A 23059-nucleotide genomic window follows, 5' to 3' on the forward strand; every position below is an offset into this window, starting at 1 on the left:
TATATTAAAATAAGTAATGGATAATATCCAGTGCCAGTCCTCAGTAGAGATGGATAATATCCAGTGCCAGTCCTCAGTAGAGCTCTTATGTAGGGAGGAAGCAAAAATCACAACAGGCAGTGAATGGCCAGGGCAAAGTAGTGCAGCAGTAGAAAAGCCTTGTCGTCTGAGAATGGAAAATCAACCTTGGAGCTCCATGTTTTAATGGTGGTATAGCAGAGGTAGCTTGTAAATCCCCTCAGCTCTCCCACCATTGATTCTCAGAGGTATTGGAATATAAATGATTACTTTCTAATCAAGAATACCTCAAAAACTTTTCATTTTAATAAGTTACAGAAAGTTCACACCTTTTCTTTTGGATTGTTTTAATTAAAGAAGAACTCTGAGGCCACAGTATTGCTTCTAGTAGAGAGCTTCTGTCCTCTGTGTTAAAGAACTCCTCTGTGCTTTCTTAGGGTTGTTAAATCAGCAAAAAACAACAAAGGGATTGGTTCCGAACTCTTATTTTCCCTTTTGTAATAGATACTGTTGTTTGTTTTGAAATGAGGTAAATGAGTTTTCTTTTAAAGAACTAAGTTCTGAGAGTTCCTGCTGTGGCACAATGGGTTAAGAATCCAACTGCTGTGGCTCAGGTTGCTGTGGGGGCCCAGTTTCGATCCCCAGACCAGCACAGTGGGTTAAAGGACCTGGCATTGCTGCAGCTGTGGCTTGGAATCAGTCCCTGGCCTGGGAACTTGCATATACCACAGGTATGGACATTTTAAAAAAGAAAGAAAAGTTCTGATGCAGGACATTTTAAAAATTATATCTCAGATTATATTACACTAAGTTATAGTGATTAAGCTATGAATGAATAAGGGGATAAACTGGTTAATGGTAGAACTAGGTCTTAAAAAATTGTCACTTATTGAAAATAACTAAAATGTTAGAACACTAGTTAAATGAAAATTGCAATTCAAAGGAGCCAGAATATAGTAAGTCATAGTTGTACAACCAGAAGTCATATTCAAAAATTTGAAAATTTGGATTGTCAAAATTTTCACATGGCATACCTAATAAGCTAGAAATTAGAAAGCATTTCCAAGGAAATTACCATTTCATTTGCTAATTAAGGAACTATGTTGGTTATTTTATATAGACTCTTAACAATCCGAATATTATAATATATATATAATATTCCTTATGTTACAGAATGTTATATCAATTGTATATGAAAATCTTATCTTGGCATAGACCCTTCATCAAATGCTTAGTGTGCTTAAGGTACAGAATAATTGTATATTATTAGACAATATGGAATTGAGTGCAAAGAGCCCCTGTTGAGGGGCTAAATTCCATTGTGACTTTGGGCAAGCCACTTTCTCTCTGGACCTTGTCTTGTTCATTGTTGTATTTCCAGCATTGAGCATGTAGGCACGTAATAAATGGTTGTTGAATGAATAAATAAATGGGCCTCAAGTTTCCTCATCTGTAAATCGAGGGATTTGCATTGGACCTGTAAATTCCTTTTCATATCCAAAATTCCAATATAATTTTAACCCAATCTTATTATTTCTTACCCTTAACAACCATATGATTAGTACCAACTTTTTTTCTTTTTTTTACTTCCTTGGATTCTTTCTGCTGTTTTCCACATTGAGAGAACATATTATTTTGCTCTTTTCTAGGGTCTTTCTTAGATTCATTTATATGTATTTCATTTTAAATGTAAACTTTGTGTTTAAAAATGTTTCACATCTGCTAATTTAAACCTAAATAGTGACTTTATGCAGAACAGGTCATTGTCCATTCTTGCCAGAAAGTGCTGAGTGCCCAGGATGAATCCATTGCTCCTAAGTTTGTTTGTTTGTTTGTTTGTTTTGCTTTTTAGGGCTGTACCCACGGCATGTGGAGGTTCCCAGGCTAGGCCAGGGGTCCGATCAGAGCTACAGCTGCTGGCCTATGCCACAGCCACAGCAACGCCAGATCTGAGCAACATCTGTGACCTACACCACAGTTCACAGCAACGCCAGATCCGTAACCCACTGAGCAAGGCCAGGGATTGAACCTGCAACCTCATGGTTCCTAGTCGGATTTGTTTCCGGTGCGCCACGATGGGAACTCCAATTGCTCCTAAGTTTTAAGCAGTTTTTTAGGGGTCAAAGCCTCAGGACCCATCTCAAGTCTGATTAAATTTTTTAAAAATTCGTCATTTTACCTCATCTGCCTTGAGTAGTAGAGTATCTTCATTTTGTCTTTATGTTTACTCTGACAAGAGAGAAGAAGCAACCTTTCATCAGAAGGGTTTCAAGTTCCCAATGAGGAAGGTCAATGATAAAGGAGACCTTTTTCATTTAAATAGTCACTCAGACTTTCAGGAAGTTTGAGGGTTTTTTTAGTGTTCAACTAAAAAAGCTGTTGAAAGTATTTTTATGAAATATCTTAAAAATTAAAACAACTATTTTTATTTTAAAAAATTGCTTTCCAAAACTATTGCATTTGGAATGGATTAGCAATGAGATCCTGCTGTACAGCACAAGGAACTTATCTAGTCACTTATGATGGAACATGATGGAGGATAGTGTGAGAAAAAGAATATGTGTATATGTGTGTGACTGGGTCACTTTGCTGTACAGTGGAGAATTGACAGAACACTGTAAACCAACTATAATGGAAAAAATGAAAATCATTATTTTAAAAAAATGGAAAAAATTGCTTTCCAGTTCACATATAGACATATTTTTGCATAGTTACAGTCAGTTCTTTAAAAAGTGGGCAGAGGAAGTTCCCATCGTGGCTCAGCTGGTTAGGAACCAACTAGTATCCATGAGGTTGTGGGTTTGATCCCTGGCCTTGCTCAGTGGGTTAAGGATCTGGCATTGCTGTGAGCTGTGGTGTGGCTTGGATCTCCCATTGCTGTGGCTATGGCATAGGTCAGCAGCTGTAGCTGCGAGTCTACCCCTAGTCGAACTTCCATATGCTGCAGGTGCAGCCCTAAAAAGACACACACACAAAAAAAAAAGAAAGAAAAGGGCGGAAAGTCACCTCTTAGAGTGGTTTATAGATGCATTTCATATTTTATTTTATTTTTTTGGTCTTTTTTTGTCTTTTCTAGGGCCACTCCCACGGCATATGGAGGTTCCCAGGCTAGCGGTCTAATCGGAGCTGTAGCCACCGGCCTACACCACAGCCACAGCAACATGGGATCCAAGCCATGTCTGCTACCTACACCACAGCTCACAGCAATGCTGGATCCTTAACCCACTGAGCAAGGCCAGGGATCGAACCTGCAACCTCATGGTTCCTAGTCGGATTCGTTAACCACTGCGCCACGATGGGAACGCCACGTTTTATATTTTAACCCAACAAAAATTCTGCTAAGCGCTAACCTCAGAGAACACAGTAGAAGCTAGCGGCCTAGTCTTTTAGTACCGTTCAAATTGGAGTATGTTGAGGCTGGACCTAGTTATGCCGTGCTCTCCTTTTAGCATTTTAAGTGTGATTACTGTTATCAAAGTCAGTTATTTTTTAATTTGTATGTGAGAATATCCAACTGGTACAAGTATTTATATTATTTAGGAGAACTTGAGGATGGGTTTTGCAAAATTCAAATATTGCCTATAAGTTATGAACATTGTTTTAATAGTCCTGAAAAAAATGATGAAATACTAAAAGAGCTATTTTATTTTATTTTTGGCTGTGCCTGTGGCATGCAGAAGTTCCCAGGCCAGGGATTCGAACCCATCCCGTAGCAGTGACCATACTGGATTCTTAACTGCTAGGATACCAGGGAACTCCCTAAAATAGCTATTTTAATACTACCCCCCCCACGAGTAGTACCAAGTATTAGCTTATCTCTTCCCACAATAACACAACTTTATCATAGGAGCATAGGAAACTGAAGCCTTTCACAATGGCTTCAGTCTGGTAGGACTGAGTTAGCCTGAGCAAACCTGAGAAGAGGGAGGAGTAAATTAATAAGATCAAGTGGAAACAAGAGGAATGGGTAGAGCCATTAAAAACTAGCTGCGCACAGCATTTCCAACAAAATTTTTGAGAAGGCATTTAATTTCACTAAAATTTAATAAAGTAGTAATTATTGGAGATTAATATCTGTACCTCCTTAGGTAATGTTGAAATATAAGTAAGTCCACCCAGTGAACTCCTACTGCATGTATTTGGATATTTTAAAACATATTTCCGAATAACTATAGTAAAAAAAATTGGAAAATATTTAGAATTAAATGGTCATAGAAACTTGGCATGAAGATTAAGAAGTAGAATTGTTCTAAAAGTGTTATGAGGTGATTCCTAAGGGACACTAGAAGATGGATAAGGAAAGCTTCCTTACAATCACTGCTGTCATGGAATCTTGTGCATTACACACAAGAAAGAAAGAAAAATTTTGCTTTGCACTTGTCTCTCCACAGGCCTGGATGGACCTGCATTTCCTCCCACAGCTGTTGGACTGAGGGTGGGATTTGAGCCAGTCACTTGGGTGGTACTGGATCAGAGGAGGTACTGGATCAGAGAAGGTGGTACTGGATGTTGATCCTGGGCCACAGGTAAGCAGAATCAACAGTGGAATCTACAAGTCTAAGGAATCTGGTCCACAAAGAGAGCATGCAGATGCCCAGGTGGGAGAAAGACCTTGGTGACCCCAGAGATTGGTGGAGCGAGTAGCGGTGGATGACCTTTTGGGTCCATGGATTCAGTGAAAGCCACCCCCACCCTAACCCCTTACTTATAATCTGTTCTGATTGGAGAGTACTATGTCCAGTTATAGCCACTGTAATGAGACACAAAGATCAGGTCTAGAGAAAAGTTGCCAGTGACTAATATTCATGCTTTTCTGTTTAAGTTAGAATCACTTAAACTACTGACCTCATGGCTATATTAACTAGATTTACTTAAAGAAGGATTCAAGTGGAGTTCCCGCTGTGGCGCAGTGGATTAAGTGTCTGACTGCAGGGGCTTGGCTCCTGAAGAGGTGTGGGTTTGATCCCCAGCCTCGCACAGTGGGTTAAAAGACCCAGCATTGCTGCAGCTGTTGTGAGGTTACAGCTGCAGCTTGGATTTGATCCCTGTCCTGGGAACTCCATATGCTGCAGGGCAGCCAAAAAATAAAAAAGAAGGATTAAAATGGATGTAATTTTAGTTTGGTAAAGCAAATGCTGAAGGGATTTTTTTTTAAATGCTTGCTAATCCCTTTAACGCTAATTGTAATGAGCTGTGTGTTAACCCCATGAAGTCTGAGAAAGGAAGTGGACTTAAATTTCAAAAGAAGGAATTAGCTTGTGAAGAGGAATTTCTTGGCATGGTAAACAAAATTGTGAAGTGCCAATGAGCATGAGATTTACTTTTCTTGGAGTTATTAAAAAATTGGACAAAAGTCACATCTTATGAAGGTTTATGTACGTGCCTTCCTAATGGTCTCTTAAATTTCCTCCTATCCCCAAAAGTAAATTACTTTATACCCAGAATGTGAGGAATGGTAGAATCAGTACTTTATGGAAGAGGAAATGAGATAAATGTCAACAAAATTGGACAATAGGGAAAGGCAGAGGAAAAACTAAGCTCTGACAATAAGAGCTTTTCTTCCTTTAATGCACATCTGTTGAGTTGTCATTCAGCTTACCCCTGTAACTGGTTGTCCCCTGGGAGGGGGTGCAACCCAAAGAAGTGTTCTCCAGGCAGCTATATTTGTGGTATGGGGCCCTGCTTTTATGGACATCTCCCCTGGTTAGGCGAAAGGCTGTTCCTTGGGAATTTGAAATTCAAATCGAGGGACCAGAGGAGTGGATTGCAACATATAAACTTGCAAGATGTTCATGGCACTTTATTCTGTCATCCTCACTGCAGAAAAAGAGAAAACAGGTTCCAGGGGGAAAATACAGAATGAAGCAGATGTATAGAGAGGAGCTGAAATAGAAGATGAATTTTGAGAACTGTATCTTCATTCAAATCCTTTCTTGAGGTAGCTACGTTCTTGCCGTTGGGGTCCATGGAGCACTCCTCTACCCTCTGGTATACTGTTCTTGTGTTTTATGTCAGCTCCAATAAGGGTCTGTCACTTGAATTCAGGTGTTCTGACTTATGTATTTTTACCAGGACTGACCAAAATAATCTCCAACCTAACGAAAGCCTTCTCCTCTTCCTTGTCAATGCAAAATTGGTGGTGTTAGTAATATTCTTACTTTTCAGATGAAGAAACAGGTGAAAAATTTCCCAAGCTCACCAGCTGGTAAACTAGAACAAATCCTGTTAACTACTTCCTCTAATGCTTCTCTTACAAGGTAAACTAAAAAAAACCCTGATATGGGTATACCCATATCATATATCTATTTCGGCTTGCCCACCTTCTGCCTATCTCTGTCAGTATGATGGGGACTTGCCCCTCTCCTTCCAAACATTGTATCAAGAGAAATTGACTTCCAGAGTTTCCTGGTGGCCTAGAAGTTAAAGATCCGGCTTTGTCATTGCTGTGGCTTAGATTCGATCCCTGGAACAGGAACTTCTGCATACCATGGACATGCCCCCCCCACCCCCCGCAAAAAAAGAGAGAGAGAGAGAAATTGACTTTTAAGAAAAAGCAGTTCTAGTTTCTGGTGTCTGGAGCTTTAGACATGCTAAATCTTAAGATCTTTCTAAAAGGCAAATCCGATGGGGTCACTCTTATTAGAACCCTTTGTAGGCTCTCCATTGAGGTAAACAACCTGACCATGGTCTCTCCACACTCACTTCTTGCCACTTTGTTCCCACATACATCTTGAAATGTTCTCATTTCCCCAGTTTAAGTTCTATGTGTGTGCTTATCTCTGGACCTTTTCAATTATTTCTTCCTTTCAACTCTCTCTCCAACCCCTGTCCTTTTCTCTTGTCTACCTTTTACATCTTCAGGATTTAGTGTAGAAATAACCTTTGACAGAAATCTTCCAGATGCTCCCAAGTCTTGGATAAGAGCCTCTTTTTTGTCCCCTTTCGTGTCTGTTCTTACGTGGCTATAAAATTTCATTTTATCAGATTACCTGTTTACTTCTCTGATTTCACTCTCTGGACTCTAAGCTACCTCGACTGTGAAGCACTAGTAATACAGCAGTCCTGTCCTCTAGGCAGGGCGAGAAGAATCTTTAGAGGAGTTTCTCCACTAAAACAGTTCTGGGGTGGCTGCCAGACATAGCTTCATCATGTTATAATATATCCCAACTCAGAACAGAAACTCGTGGTGAATTAAGCTTCTGCTTCTCAAAGAGCCACAAAGATACTAGCCATGCCAGAAAAACCCCACAAAACCCAGGAACCTTGCCTTGCAACTATCTCCTCCCTCAGGTAGGTACTTACCTATTTAGTAAAGACTACATTGTGAAGCCCCTATACTATTAAATGTGCCAAAGGTTAATAGGTGAGCGGACACAATAATGAGCAAAATGACTCTGACTTCAGAACTTAGAGTTTAGTGGGAGAAATAGATGTGAATAGCAAAACACATACATTTGTGTAATCATATGTGTAATGAAAACTTTTTTTTTTTTTGGCTGCATCCACAGCATGCAGAGGTGGCCAGGGATCAAACCCACACCGTAGAAATGATGACACCAGATCTTTAACCAGCAATGAAAACCTTGATAGGGCCTGGAGAGGTAGGCAGAGGCCACCTGGAGGCCTTGCAGACCTGAATTTGCCTTATCTTCCCGAGGACACACCAGGGAAAATGATAGGGAGAATTATGTATTTGGTGTTCCTTGGTCACCTGGCCTCGCTGACTACTGATAACCCACCTCTGAACAAACTGTAGTGTATGAAGATCACTGCCCAAAAGCCTAAATCTTTAGTAGAAATCTCAGGGACCCAGACACTTTGAGATAATATGTTAATGAAAGAAAACAAGCCTTCCTCCCCTCCTGCCTTGCTCCCTGCCCATCTCTGACTCAGCCTCCCGTCTTTCATGTGGCCCAGCAGAGCTCTCTGGCATAAAGCAGCTTCATTTTCCCTTCATCCTCTTTGGAGCTGGTGGGGATTGATTGGGAAGGAGGTTCCTGTTCTTCAAGGCATCTCAGAGGGCTCTGAGCTCCTCGTGGACTCTCAGCCCTTCTACTACTCTGAACTAGCTCTTGCCACCTTGAACTTGGAGCTCTTTGCTGTCCTCACTGCTTAAGTTTTATATATGTGAATGTGTGTGTGAGTGCACATATTTGATTTTGAAAGTGTCCTTACAGAATCCTACTGACAACGTCTCTAATTTCTTCATTTCTACTTGACCTCTATCTTGAGAAAGGGTTGGATTATGAAATCGGAAGCTTAGGCTCTATCCAGGCAAGACTTCTTTCTGGTAGGCTTAGTAGTATCCCGGCTTGTAGCCCAGGTACTGGGAACAAAATTGGAAAAAACGACCAGAAGATTGTGAGAGTTTCTAAGGGGAATGGAATGTTGGAGGTGATTCCCATTCATCTTGTCACTTTTCACTCACCTCTTTTCAATCATATAAGGCTTCTGCCCTCTGTGGTTCAGATTTTGGGCTAGTTTCCTCTTCTGCACTGAAGAGCAGGTAATAAACTGGCCTGGAAAAGGGCAATGTTTGTGCTTGGATAGTAGGAGCACCTTCAGCCATCCCTGGAGTACTCTTTGTACTGTCATTCATTCTGTCCTTCATTCTGTTAGTCTGGGTTCTTGGAGGCAGGGACAGTGTCTTATTCCCCTCTGCAACTCCAAGGTCCCCACAGAAATCAGTAATTGTTTGCTGAACAAATGAGTAACCAAACAAGTAATCAGATTACCTCCTGGATGGTGGTTCTTGGGCCTTAAGTGAAGGAAAGAGGGTGCAAAATTTGTGGCATTTTAAGAAGGTGACTCCAGTGATAAATAGAGAAAAGAAAAGAAAATGTGAGTAGAAATGAAACAAGGGTTACTGATTTTGAGTAGAAGCTATTCACTGTGGATATAAAAACTCAAGTACTTTTATTACCACTTTTAGGAAACTGGTCAGGATCAAGTTAATGGCCCATTCATCCTGCTTCTAGGTAGTAAATAGACTAAGGTCTTTATTTTGTTCTGTTCTGAGATTTAGATTCTCAGGGCCCCAGAGAGGTGATGCTGGGAGTTTAGGAAAGAAACTTTCCTTTGCACACACTCTCATCTCCCTCTCCAGGAGTGTGCCCTCAGCTAGGCTCCAGATGTGTAGGCCTAAAGCCTCCAGAGGTGCTCCGTGCACACTAGAAGGAGCATAAAACAATAGGATTCCATTCCTTTAGTCCCTATATTTTTTCAGGCCTGGAGAGTAGAGGCAAACTTGTGTTTTAAAAACACTAGGTAGGATTTCCCATTGTGGCTCAGTGGTTAATGAACCTGACTACCATCCATGAGGAGTTGGGTTTGATCCCTGGGATAAGTGGGTTAAGGATCTGGCATTGCCATGAGCTGTGGTATAGGTCGCAGACGAGGCTCAGATCCTATGTTGCTGTGGCTGTGGTGTAGGCCTGCAGCTGTAGCACTGATTCGACCCCTAGCCTGGGAACCTCCATATGCCACAGATGTGGTCCTAAAAAGATAAAAACACTAGGTGACTGTCCTATGGTAGTTAGGACCACCTTGTCCTGCCATGTCTCTGTGATGGAGTTGGAGACACTTGCAGTCTCAGCAGGGGTTCTGAAATCCTTTCTATTTGGTACTACCCGGCATTGGTCTACAGCTTGCTCATCTATGAAATAGGAAATGTTTTTCTTGTTTGGGTGTTATGGGTTGAATTGTGTCCCCAAAGTATTGGAGCCCTAACCCCCTGTATCTCAGATGGTGACCTTATTTGGAAATGGAGTCTTTATAGAAGTAATCAGGTTAAAATGAGACCATTACGGAGACCTAATCCAATATGACTGGTGTCCTTATAGAAGGGGAAAATTTGGACATAGAGACAAACGCACAGAGGGAAGATGATGAGAAGGGGCACGGGGAGGAGACGGCCATCTACAAGCTGAGGAGTGTGTGAGGCTACCAGAGGGTAGGAGAGGGGCCTCAGACAACTCCTTACCTGGAGCCTTCAGAAGGATCATGGCACTGATACCTGGATATTGGGCTTCTGGCCTCCAGAATTCTGAGAGAGAACACGTTTCTCTTGTTTTAAGCCACACAGGTTGTGGTACTGCATTATGACAGCCCTAGGAATAAAATACAGTTATTTCATGTATTTATTTTTTTTATGGCTACACCCGCAGCATATGGAAGTTCCCAGGCCAGGGATGGAATCCAAGCTGCAGCTGCAACCAAGACTGCAGCTATGGCAATGCCAGATCCTTTAAGCCACTGTGCAGGGCTGGGGATTGAACCCAGGCCTCTGCAGCAACCCCAGTTGCTGCAGTCAGTTTCTTAACCCACTGCACTGCAGTGGGAACTCCAATTATTTTAAAAATTAGACTGTTGGAGTTCCCGTTGTGGCTCAGTGGAAACGAACCCTGCTAGTGTCCATGAGGATACCGGTTTGATCCCTGGCCTCACTCAGTGGGTTAAGGATCCAGTGTTGCTGTGAGCTGTGGTGTAAATTGCAGACGCGGCTCGGATCTGGTGTTGCTGTGGCTGTGGTGTAGGCCGGCAGCTACAGCTCTGATTCGACCCCTAGCCAGGGAACTTCCATATGCCACACCTGCAGCCCTTAAATAAATAAATAAATAAATAAATAAATAAATAAATAAATATTAGGCTGTTAAAGTCTTTTAAAAAGAAAATTCCTCCAGATTATGATTGATTCTTCTCTAGTTCAGAATTACAGAGGGCAGTAATCCCTATAGCATAAGCTGTATTGTGTGTGTCTAACAAAGATGAAAAAGGACAGAAGTAACCTCTTTCTAATCTACATTTAGTTGTAGATAGGAGCTCTTCTGTTAATTGAAGGCTTATGGTTTTTCTGCTTTTGAAGAACTGAGTGGTCATATTTTCAGCAAGATAATAAACATTAGGATTGCCAAACAGCACTTAGCAGCTCTGTGTGTTTTTAAAAGTGTATTTCTATATATAGGGAAAAGGATTACAAGAACAGACACTAAGATATTTAGCAGAGGTTATAGTAGAATACTTTCTTGCTATTTGCTTATTTATTTTCCAAGGTTTCTAAGCAAATGTATGTTATTAATCACTATATTATTACATATAGTGACTATAAAACAAAACCTAGTATAATTTTTCATTTCTAACTCTCCTGAATAGGCCCTACTTCTGGGTATAAAGGATCTGTCAAAAGAGTTTCCAATTGGGAGTTCCCTGGTGGTCTAATGGTTAGGATTTGGCACTTTTACCACTGTGACCCAGTTCAATTCCTGATCTGGAACTAAGATCCCACATCAAGCCTCTGCATGCCCCAGCCAAAAAAAATTTTTTTCTAATCATGGAAGTCTAGTTTTTCAGCGAGAAGAGTGGTCCTCCAAATCCCCATTTAAATCTGTCTTCCAGTCTGTGGTGTTTCCCACCAACGTCTACTGTATGGTAGGGTAGGGGGACTGGGCTGTAGTAGTACATCATGGTCAGTAGCTTCATGAATTCTGACTGAAAGTGGCAGGACTACACACCTATCTTTGGATATATATGGTATTACTAAAAGTAAGCACCAGTTCTCCAGTGAGTGACAGTGGAGATAAGTGGGTGGATTTGAGCTGCTCTTTGCTGAAGATAAGGGTGTCCATTCCTTTACTAGGATAGCACTGAGATGCGTTTATGCAAGCTACTCTCTCTAGAAAATCATTGTTAAAGTCTGGGAATTAAACTCTTTGGAGAACTGCTTTTAGCAGGAGCCTAGGGCCATCCTTATTGGTATCTGGTGGTATGAGGCTTGTTCAAGGGCCATATAAAATAAGATTAAGACTTTCTGAAAAAGTAGATTGCGATAAGGTACACTAACGAAGACAAGTCTGAATGATAGTAAAGCCTTGTGAGCAGACCATGTGCTGTGATTAGGCCTCGGCTTTCTTGGTAAGAAATGGTAACACACCCTGCCCCCTTCAATACACACACACACACACACACACACACACACACACACACTCACTCACTCACTCTCACTCACTCACTCATCAAGGGAAATAGGGCAGAGTGCGGTTCATTAGAAGGATAATTGATCCCTGCTGGATGTGCTTTTTTTTTTTTGTCTTTTTGCTATTTCTTGGGCCGCTCCCGCGGCATATGGAGGTTCCCAGGCTAGGGGTCAAATCGGAGCTGTAGCCTCCGGCCCATGCCAGAGCCACAGCAACGTGGGATCTGAGCCGTGTCTGCAACCTACACCACAGCTCACTGCAACGCCGGATCATTAACCCACTGAGCAAGGGCAGGGACCGAACCCGCAACCTCATGGTTCCTAGTCAGATTCGTTAACCACTGTGCCACGACGGGAACTCCTGGATGTGCTCTTTTTAATTTAATATAATTTTTTTCCTTTTGGATATATATATATATATATGTCTTTTTTAGGGCTACAATAGTGGCGTATGTAAGTTCTCAGGCTAGGGGTCCAGTCGGAGCTGCAGCTGCCGGCCTACATCACAGCCACAGCAATGCGGGATCTGAGCTATGTCTGCAGCCTATGCTGCACCTCACGTCAAGCTGGATACTTTAACCCACTGAGCAAGGCCAAGGATCAAACCCATATCCTCATGGATACTAGTTGTATTCTTAACCCACTGAGCAACAATGGGAACTCCCTCCTTTTGGTTTTAATGTGAATATTTAAGTGTCAGTCTTTTGGCTGTCATTACTTATGTCTTCAAAGTTGTCCATCTTGTTCTACTTGGTGTCTCATCAACAGAAACAATTATTGAACCTAGTCATTTGACTATATCCTTTTCACCTTAAGATGAAAAAAATGCAAACAAATGTTGGAACTTTACTAAAAGGTTAGTTTTTCACAGTGATATGTATTTGTAATTCTGAAACTATGGAAAGAGTAAGCAAAGTGAGCAAATGGTGATTCTTGCTGTTGGAGAAGGGAGATACAAATGTAGAATGGGAAGAATTCTGTAATATAGGATTCAAACTGCAGGTGTCAATATGAACTCATTCTTTTTAATAAGGATACAATGAACATATTTCTTATTCCATCCACTGAGAAAGCGTAATAGCAATGACTGCATCCTAATTCCAAAATTGAGTCAGGTACCATTCTCTACTTAATAAAACAGGGCTCCTTAAAGAAATGGCTCATTCTTGGGTTGGGGTAGAGGGAATGAACAGGAGCCTGGAATATCTTCTTATACCAGAAAGTAAGGGAGTGCTCAAAAAAATGTCCAGGATATGTCAAAAAGTCATAGAAGTTATCCCAAAGGAGCTCTCCCTGCTTAAATTTGTGGCAGTTTTAACACTGAAATAATGATAGAAACGGATTTTAACCAATTACTAAAGGTAAGAATTTGTGAGCCTATAATGATAATAAGTAAATAAATAATAAAGAACAAGTTTCCCCTACAGTAGACTGCCAACCACTTGGCAGTCATCATAGTAATAACTATTTGGGTGAGAATAATAAAGATATGTTACAGTTATTGAATGAAAACCTGATGGCTCACAGGAAATTTACAGAGACTCAGAGTCTCTTTTCCCCCCAGTTTTTTTCTTTTTGGCCATGCCCACAACATGTGGAAGTTCCTGGGCCAAGGATCAAACCTGCACCACAGCAGCAACCCATGCCAAGCAGTGGTAATGCCAGGATCCTTAACCCTCTGTACCACCAGGGAATTCCCGCTTTCCCAAAATTATTAATTGCAGAGGGAAAATTAGTAAATTTATAGTGGAGAAATCTGGGGTGAGGTGGGGTGGGAGGAACACTTTTAACCAAATGATCAATATTAACATCACTGCTAGCGGGATAAAACGTCTTGTTTTCCTGATATGCTGCACCGAGAACACAATATCACATTTGTGATACTCCTGCCCAAATCAAAACAAACAGACTAAATTTAATGGGGAAGGAAGCATCACACAACCACAAATGGAAATTATTATTTTTTAATTGGATTGAATGTACTCTAAAGAAGCGACCATATTATGAAAGACAAAGGAAAGCTGAAGACCTCTTCCAGGAGTTCCTATTGTGGCTCAGTAGGCTAAGAACCCGACATAGTGTCCATGAGGATGCAGGTTCAGTACCTGACCTCACTCAGTGGGTTAAGGATCTGGCATTGCCACAAGCTACGGTGTAGGCTGCAGAGGTGGTTCAGATCCGGTGTTGCTGTGGCTGTGGTGTAGGCCTCAGCTGCAGCTCTGATTCAACCCCTAGCCTGGAAACCTCAAAATATGCCACAGGTGCAGCTAAAAACAGAAAGAAAAGGAAAGGCCTCTTCCAGATCAGAAAAGTTAGACATGGATGACAAGTAAATGCAATATGAGGTCCGGATTAGATCCTAACTGGAAAAGAATTCTTATAATGAACATTGTTTGGACAACTGATAAAAGTTGAGTGTGGACTGACTATATTACATAATTATGTTTTATGTAATAATATTAAAGCAATGTTGAATTTCCTGATTTTTTATTTGTATTGTGGTTTTTGTAAGATAATTTCCTTGTTCTTAAGAAATAACCACTAAAGTATTTAGAGGTCAATGGACATGATGTCTCTGCAATTTACTCCAAATGGTTGAGGAAAAAAAAGGGTACACACACACACACACACTACAGATGTGGCAAAATGTTAATTGGGGAATGTGGGTGAAGGAAATCAAAGTTCTTTGTGCTATTGTGACTTTTCTCTAAGTTTGAAATTATTTCAAAAAAGTAGTTTTATGTTTTAAAAAAATGTTTCTTCTGGTTCCTTCCTGGATACTTAAAAAACATATTTCCCTGCTGCCTTCTACTCTTAATCTTGGATTCTTATCAGCAAGAATTTATATAATCTCAAAGTTTACTGGTGAAATTAGTAGGGGAGATGGGAGTTAGTATCACTTACAACAGGAGTGAAATGACCGGGAAACCAGCTCTTTGAAGAGAAGAAATGCTGCTGATCTGTTTGGTTGCAGGGTCTGTACTGGCTGAAGGGCAGCAGTTTGAGGTCTACCTCACCCTCCTTGTCCTTGAGTCGAATGGAAGCACTGTGGTCACAGGAATCTTGTCATCATTATTTTATCTTAATTTAGTCATTGGTAACTGAGAGGAAAGGGGAAAATCACAAAGATGGCAAGAGGGACATGTATCCACATTGTATATCAACCCCTCTCCTCTCAAAAGGCCAAGCCATGCAAGTGTGTGTGAAATCTCTAACATAGATGGATCTGTCAAGTTCACCTGAGACCGTTTGCTTATTTAAACACCTTTCATTGAACTACTCTGTGGTTAAATTTCTTTAATATCCAGGATAATGATAGTACAATACAGAAAAGCAGCCCAGCCCCCACAACCCTTGCTGTAATTCCAGTTATTTACAGTAGACAACTAGATTTTCCAATCTAGAAATTAGGTACAGATTTCACAATGACAAAGAGCTGAATATTAGCATCACCCTCAAAGGACATTCACCAAAGGAGCAAAGCAGAAGCCAGGAATATTGATAAAGTGCTTTAACCAAAAAATTGTTTTGAAAACAGCTTCCTGGACAAGCCATCAAATTCATAGCCAAGGAGAAACAAAGCATAATGCTAGCAACATAGCAGCACCCAAAAGGCAACTAATCAAAGATGCACACAGTTCATCATAGACAGAGCTTTGGAGGTGGGGCATAAGAAGGGCTAAGATCCAGACGTCAGCCCACACCTCACCCATCCACCCATTTTGGTCCCTGTAGTTTACAGTTGGATCTATTCATTCTCAGGACCCCACCAGGGGCCCAATTCTAAAAAGCCTAGTTTCCTGTAGTAGTTTGGGGCATTATGTTTGTCTTTGTCAAGGTGCATAGGTGGTCTGCATAACTGGCTGCCTCCCAAAGCCCATGATGAAAGAGGGAGAGGCCTCTCAATTCATTTCACAAAAGGAGAACAAAAAAGGCTAAGTTCTAGGCAATTGTGGAATGAGAAAAGTGTGCCCTCAGCAGCCCTCCCTCCTCCATTCTGTGTTCTTTGCTTTGAATAAGCATGTATCTCTCTTGACTATGAACAGTGAATGTGCTCAACATGCTATTTTCTTGGAGGGATTTCCATTCTTGTCAGGAGACAAAACCTTAAAGAATTAAGTTTATCTAGAGCTGGTGGAGCAGGTTTGCTGATGAAGTCACACTCTGTTGGCATCTTGGAGACCTGGAAGCCTCTGTCCTGGTGAATTGAGCCAGTTAATTAACATTCTCTACCAAATTCTTGGTGGGTGTCAACCTGTCTTTTGAAAAGGTTCAGTAGCTACATTACTTCTAAGCTGTCTCATCTCAACATCCAAGTACCTACTGGGCTGGGGAAGCCTGGGTTTCCACTTTCCTAAAGCCTCGTTGGGACTTTGGGGAAGTTCCAAGTGGAAGAGGCCCATTCACTCTCCAGTGGAAGGTTGAGACTCTCCTCTCAAGTACATACTGAATTCCCAGGACAACTTAACCAGTTGTTTTTACATCCCCTTAGCAAACAAGGCTGAAAAAGAACTGGCCCACATTAGGTGAAAAGAAGCCCAGAGATCTTTAAACACAACCACAGTGTAATCAACAGGTTAAATAATAAGCAAGCGTCGTGTGACAGGAGTGCTTCATCTTTAACATCCTCGTTGTGTGCTCTACTGCTGCCTTCTCTGTGGACTGTTCATTGGTTTTATGCCCTATGGTATAGTTTCAGTTTCTTGCACATTGGTTTATTTTCAGAATTATCCAAGAAAGCTCTTAGATTCCGTTCGTTTATATACAGAGATCTCAATTAGAATTTGGTTTTTGGATAATCCTGATGCTTAAATGTATGCTCATAACTTTTATTTTTATGCATTATTGTGACTTACATTTTGTTTTTAAGAAAATCTGGTAATTTTTAATGACCATAGCCAGCTTCACTGGACCTCAACTGCATTTTTCTGGGCTTCTCATCTTTGTGAATCTGTAGAGGAATGAATAAGTCAGTCATTTCTGAGCCATGATTTGAAGGACCTATTTTTTTAAAGCCTTACCCCCACTGTCCCTCCAAATGCCACTTCTGGCTGGAGGCGGCACAGTGACCTACCTGCATGTGCCTGGGTGTGAACTGGGGGTCTGGACAAGGGCCTGCAAAAGAGCTGGGAAGAGGTTCAAAAGCATGAAGTGAAACCAAATTTGTTTTGCATTTTTTGCCTCAGGTTTGCCTTCTAAAGAGATTAGAAAGTAAGACTTCTGAAAACAGTTTAAGAGAACCATGATTAAATGGACTGGAGAAGGTCTTTCCCAGTGCAGGGCTGTTGTATAGCTAGTCCTCCTAAGAACAGCATAAGTAAATGGGTTCAAATGGGCACAAACTAGAATATGGAATTTTTTAGAGAAAAGGAAAAATTCCCACTGTTAAAAACAAAATAACTGACTATGGAGACCTGATCATCTTTATTAGCAGAATAGAGGCCCTCTGTAGGACTCGGTGTTCAGGTTTCAATGTCCTTCCAGACCCAGGATTCGGAGAGGAAGAGTTGTTCTGTGGGGACCAGGAATTGGCATCAGTTGTGAAAAGGAAGAGCAAGAGCTTCATTCAGAGGCAAAGACAGGAAAACATACCACTGTACAGAGCACATAGTAGCTGCGTAATAAGTACTGATCAGTTTATAAAGAAAGAGAGTCTTAGAAGCCAGTTGAATATCACTCTGTTAACAGGTGGCACTGACTTACATTCTCCTGGTTCTTACTGAAATGAGACATCTTCATAGACACATATTGCACAAAATGGACAGGTTTCCACCTGGTCTCCACCATTCCCCACAGAAGGTTAAACAGAAGCTCCCTCAGTCTTTGTTCATTGTGTCCAGCATGCCTCCTCCTGCGAAGGACCATGAATCTGTCTCTTTACTTTGGTGTCAAACCCCAGTGGCATCAGGTGACCCTGGTCATAGACAAGATCACTCAATACAGCAGTGATTGTGGCAGCTGTGACACCTTCCTTTTGGTGACAGACCTGGAGCCTTTACAAAGTCCTCAGGGACTCAAAAGGACAGATGTCTTTTTGGAAAGTTAACCAGAATCAGCTGGCCCCTGCCTCCTCCTAAGAGGCAGTAGACCTCTTTATTCTTTGAGGGGAATTGTTACTCTTCAGGGGAGCTTGCTGTTCCCCTGCCAGTACAACTTCTCTTCCACTTTTTTCTTTTTCCATCGGCAGAGAAGCAGCATCTTAAAGGTTTCCTGAAGGTTCTGTTGCAGAGGGCATAGCAGATGGGGTTGACAGTGCTATTGACGTAGCACAACCAGTAGCCCAAGTGCCACAGAGAGACTGGGACACACTTGTCACAGAAGGTGGAAACCAGGACCATGATATTGTAAGGGGTCCACGTGATAATGAAAGCCAGGAGAATGGCACTCAAGGTCTGGGCTGCTTTCCGCTCTTTGACGAGGACCATCCTCTTTCGTTTGGTCATCTGATGGCTGAGGCTGGGATCGAGGCCCTTGGTTGAAGGGTCCTTGGACACTGGGAAGGAGCAGGGCATGATTTTCACCTTGTGACATCCGTTGTTGGTGTCTGGGGTCCCATCAGCTTTTACTACCAACCGGAACTTATAGGCCACACATTTCTGACTCTTGGGTCGCTGAGCCGAAGCTGGAGACAGGAAGTATTTGGGGGTGTCATAGTCATTTTTTTCAGTTTGAGCGTTCGCAAGAGTTTCCTTGGTCTCTTCAGCACTGAATTTTTCCCTCGGGCTTTCCTTGGCCTGGCTCTTGTAGACCACTTGGAAGACAGGGGCAGTGGTGGGCTTGTCCTCGTCTTCTGAGGAGGGGTAGCTGCTACAGGTGGTTAGCTGCTCGGCTTTGGCCCACTCAGTGCTCGGGCAAGAGGCTTGGGAGGGCTTCCCAGGGGTGGAAGTGCTCCTGCGGGAGGATGACCAAGAGGCTTGGTTCCTTTCCCTCTGGGCCAGTGGGGGCCGAGGGCAGCTAAAGCAGGACCTGAGCAGCACCTTGTGAGCTGGCTTGCTCTTCTCCACTTCAGCCACTGAGTCAGAGCCCTGGAGATCAGCCAGGTCCTTGGTTCGCTTCTCTGTTTCCCGGTAGATTCGGCAGTAGAGGATTGTCATGACGGAAACAGGGATGTAGAAGGCAGCAATGGCCGTGCCGAAAGTGATGGTGGGCTCAGACAGGAACTGGATCTGGCACTCATCTGGTGGTACCGTTCGTTCCCCAACCAAGTACTGCCAGCAGAGGATCGCTGGGGCCCAGAGGATGAAGGAGATCAGCCATGCCAAGCCAATCATGATGCCAGCCCTCTTTGGGGTACGCTTGGCCCGATACGTCAGCGGTCTTGTGATAGAAAAGTAACGGTCAAAACTGATCACCAGAAGGTTCATGACAGAAGCATTGCTGGCCACGTAGTCCAGTGCAAGCCAAAGGTCACAGCCAGACTTCCGAGAGCCCAGCGTCCCATGAGGATGTATGTCGTGTAGAGGTTCATGGAGAAGATCCCAATGATGAGATCTGCACAGGCTAAGCTGAGCAGATAATAGTTGTTAACTGTCTTCAGCTGGCTGTTGACTTTGAAGGAGATCATGACTAAGACATTGCCCACAATGGTGATCAGGCTCACCACAGCCGTCACAGCTGCGATGGTGATCACTTCCCACAACCCATGGCGTTCCAAAGGTTGGTGATTCACGGGGGTGCCATTGATGGTGGTTGCATTGTGGTAAGAGTCCCCTTCCATCCTGGTGCAAGAGTTTACATTAGGAGAAGGCTTAGATTCTAGGCTGTTCTCTTTTCTATCTTGCCTCCTTCGGCCAGGTTCTGGAAGAGAGAGAAATACATTAGTTCTACTCACCAGCTTACATTTATTTTCCACTCATTGTTTTTTTTTAAACTGAATGAATTTCATTACATTTATAGTTGTACAATGATGATCACAACCCAATTTTACAGCATTTCCATCCCCACCCCCCTGCAACCTGTCTCCTTTGGAAACCATACATTTTTCCAGTCTGTGAGTCAGTTTATGTTCTGCTAAGTCCATTGTATCCTTTTTTAGATTCCACATATAAATGATAGCATATGATGTTGGGGTCTCATTGTCTGACTAACTTCACTTAGCATGATAATTTCTAAATTCATCCACGTCACTGCAAATACCCTTATTTCATTCCTTTTTATGGCTGAGTAATATTCCATTGTGTATATGTACCACAACTTCTTGATCCACTCCTCTGTCAATGGACATTTAGGTTGCTCCCATGTCTTGGCTATTGTATATAGTACTGCAATGAATATTGGAGTACATGTATCTTTTCAAGTCATGGTTTTCTCTGGATAGATGCCTAAGAGTGGGATTGCTTGATCAAATGGCAATTCTGTATTTAGTTATCTGAGGAACCTCCATGCTGTTTTCCATAGTGGTTGCACCAATTTACATTCCCACCAACAGTGTAATAGGGTTTCCTTTTCTCCATATCCTCTCTAGCATTTATTGTTTTCAGACTTTTTTGATGATGGTCAGTCTGGTTAGTGTAAGGTAGTACCTTATAGTATTTTTTATTTGCATTTCTCTAATAATTAGTGATGTTGAACATCTTTTCATGTCTTTTTTGACCTTTACATCTTTGGAGAATTGTCTGTTAAGATCTTCTGCCATTTTTTGTGGGGTTGTTTGTTTTTTGGTATTGAGGAGCAGGTGTTTATATATTTTGGAGATTAATCCCTTGTCAGTTGTTTCATTTGCGAATATTTTCTCCCAATATGTGGGTTGTCTTTTCATTTTGTTTATGCTTTTCTCTGCTGTGCAAAAACGTTTAAATTTAATTCGGTCCCATTTGTTTATTTTTGTTTTTGTTGTCATTACTCTAGGAGGTAGATCTGAGAAGATATTTCTGTGGTTTGTTAGAGAGTGTTCAGCCTATGTTTTCCTCTAAGAGTATTATAGTAGCAGTCTTATATTTAGGTCTTTAATCCATTCTGAGTTTATTTTTGTGTATGGTGTTAGGAAGTGTTCTAATTTTATTCTTTTACATGTAGCTGTCTAGTTTTCCCAGCACCTCCACTCATTGTTTATAATTTCTAAAAGAACATTAAATGTCCCACACCTTTTCAGAGCGAGATGCTAAAATATCTAAAGCTTTGATTACAGTTTCATATAGGCATCATCCCTTTGCTTTTTATGATTACCGATGTACAAGAGCCTTTCCTGTTATGAGGCTGCTGCCCTCTTGTGGTTCCTATGGGCATTTTTTTCTTTTTAGAGCCTAATGTGGACGTTCCCAGGTTGGGGATCCAATCAGAGCTACAGCTGTTAGCCTACGCTGCAGCCACAGCAACACTAGATCTGAAGTGCATCTTTGACCTAGAGAGCAGCTCACAGCAACGCTGGAGCCTTAACCACTGAAGGAGGCCAGGGATCAAACCCACATACTTATGGATGCTAGTCCGGTTCACTACTGTTGAGCTGCAATGGGAACTCCCTATGGGCAATTTTTTACACAGTCTGGGAAGATGAGGAGGGCAAACTGAAAAGAAAAAAAAAAAAAAAAGGATTGTTGGGGAGCAGTAAAGGGGGAAAGCAGGTGACGTTGTTACCTTAGACAGCAATGGCTTTGAGAGCAAACTCTTTTTTTAAGCTCCTGATGATGAGAACATATTCTCTCCTGCACTAGGGAAAAAGACACATATCTACTTTATAATCAAATTATTAAACATTATTTGTTTAATTAGGAGTTCCTGTTGTGGCACAGTGGTTAACAAATCTGACTAGGAACCATGAGGTTGTGGGTTCGATCCCTGGCCTCGCTCTGTGGGTTAAGGATCCATCGTTGCTCTGAGCTGTGGCTCGGATCTGTTGCTGTGACATAGGCCAGCGGCTACAGCCTTGATAAGATCCCTAGCCTGGGAACCTCCATATGCCTTGAGTGCAGCCTTAGAAAAGACCAAAAAAATTTATTTTAATTAAATATTAAATTATTAAACATGAATGAGGCACTGTTGTGGGCCAAGACCATATTATACCATTTCTCCTTGACTTAATGCACAAACTTCCTTTGCGGACCTGGTTCCTTTGCAGACCTGATTCCTTTGCGGACCTGGTGCAAAATTTGTCCCAGCTGCTGAAGATGATGATCCTCCCATCATTTTGGAGCTATTTGCAGTGTCACAAAAATGTGGGGTTTTCTTTTGTTTTTTCAGGTCCACAATAGCATCATATGGAGGTTCCCAGGCTAGGGATCTAATTGGAGCTGTAGTCACAGCCACAGCAACATGGGATCCGAGCCTCACCTGCAACCTACGCCACAGCTCATGGCAACACCGGATCGTTAACCCAGTGAGTGAGGCCAGGGATTGAACCCTCAACCTCATGGTTCCTAGTCAGATTCGTTAACCACTGCGCCACAACGGGAACTCCGTAGCTTGTCAATTTTATAAATGATAGTTTGTACCTCTTAATTTAAGTGGGTGAATTTTTGAGGACTTTTTAAATTAAAATATTGTAGGTTTTTTTTTTTTTTTTTTTTTTTTTTGGTCTTTTTGCCTTTTCTAGGGCTGCTCCTGCGGCATTTGGAGGTTCCCAGGCTAGGGGTCTAATCGGAACTGTAGAAAATATTGTTAATCTACAATGTTGTATTAGTGTATGGTATTCAGCAAAGTGATTCAGTTATATATACATATATAAATTTATACATTTTATATTAATATATACTCTTTTTCATATTCTTTTCCATTATAGTTTACTATAGGATATTGAATGTAGTTCCCTGTGCTATACCATAGGTCCTTGTTGATTATATATTTTATACACAGTAGTTTGTATCTGCTAAATCCAAACTTCCCCATCCCCTTTCCCCTTTGGTAACCATAAGTTTGTTTTCTGTGTTTGTGAGTCTGTTTTTCTTTTTAGGGCCACACCCACAGCATATGGAAGGTCTCAGGCCAGGGGTTGAATCTGTGCTACAGCTGCCACCTTATGCCATAGGTGCAGCAACTTGGGACACATCATAACTCATGGCAATGCTGTATCCTTAGCCCACTGAACGAGGCCAGGGATCAAACCTGTGTCCTCATGGATACTAGTCAGATTTGTTG

The 23059-nt window shown here is 41.8% G+C and overlaps 1 protein-coding gene and 1 long non-coding RNA gene across 2 annotated transcripts; one reads left to right on the plus strand and one right to left on the minus strand.

Moving 5' to 3' along the window:
- On the plus strand, positions 3203 to 8359 carry LOC106510193. Its single transcript, XR_001308448.2, has 2 exons — positions 3203 to 4544; positions 5842 to 8359. It is a non-coding gene; the product is annotated as an uncharacterized LOC106510193 (long non-coding RNA).
- Positions 14511 to 19930, minus strand: CHRM5 (cholinergic receptor muscarinic 5). The gene is given in 3 exon segments (XM_021099908.1): positions 14511 to 18198; positions 18201 to 19403; positions 19406 to 19930. Coding segments are annotated over 3 exon segments (1593 nt in total). The 5' UTR covers positions 19707 to 19930; the 3' UTR covers positions 14511 to 18109.

Source organism: Sus scrofa, chromosome 7 (genome assembly GCF_000003025.6).
Source record: "Sus scrofa isolate TJ Tabasco breed Duroc chromosome 7, Sscrofa11.1, whole genome shotgun sequence".
NCBI classification, from domain to species: Eukaryota; Metazoa; Chordata; class Mammalia; order Artiodactyla; family Suidae; genus Sus; species Sus scrofa.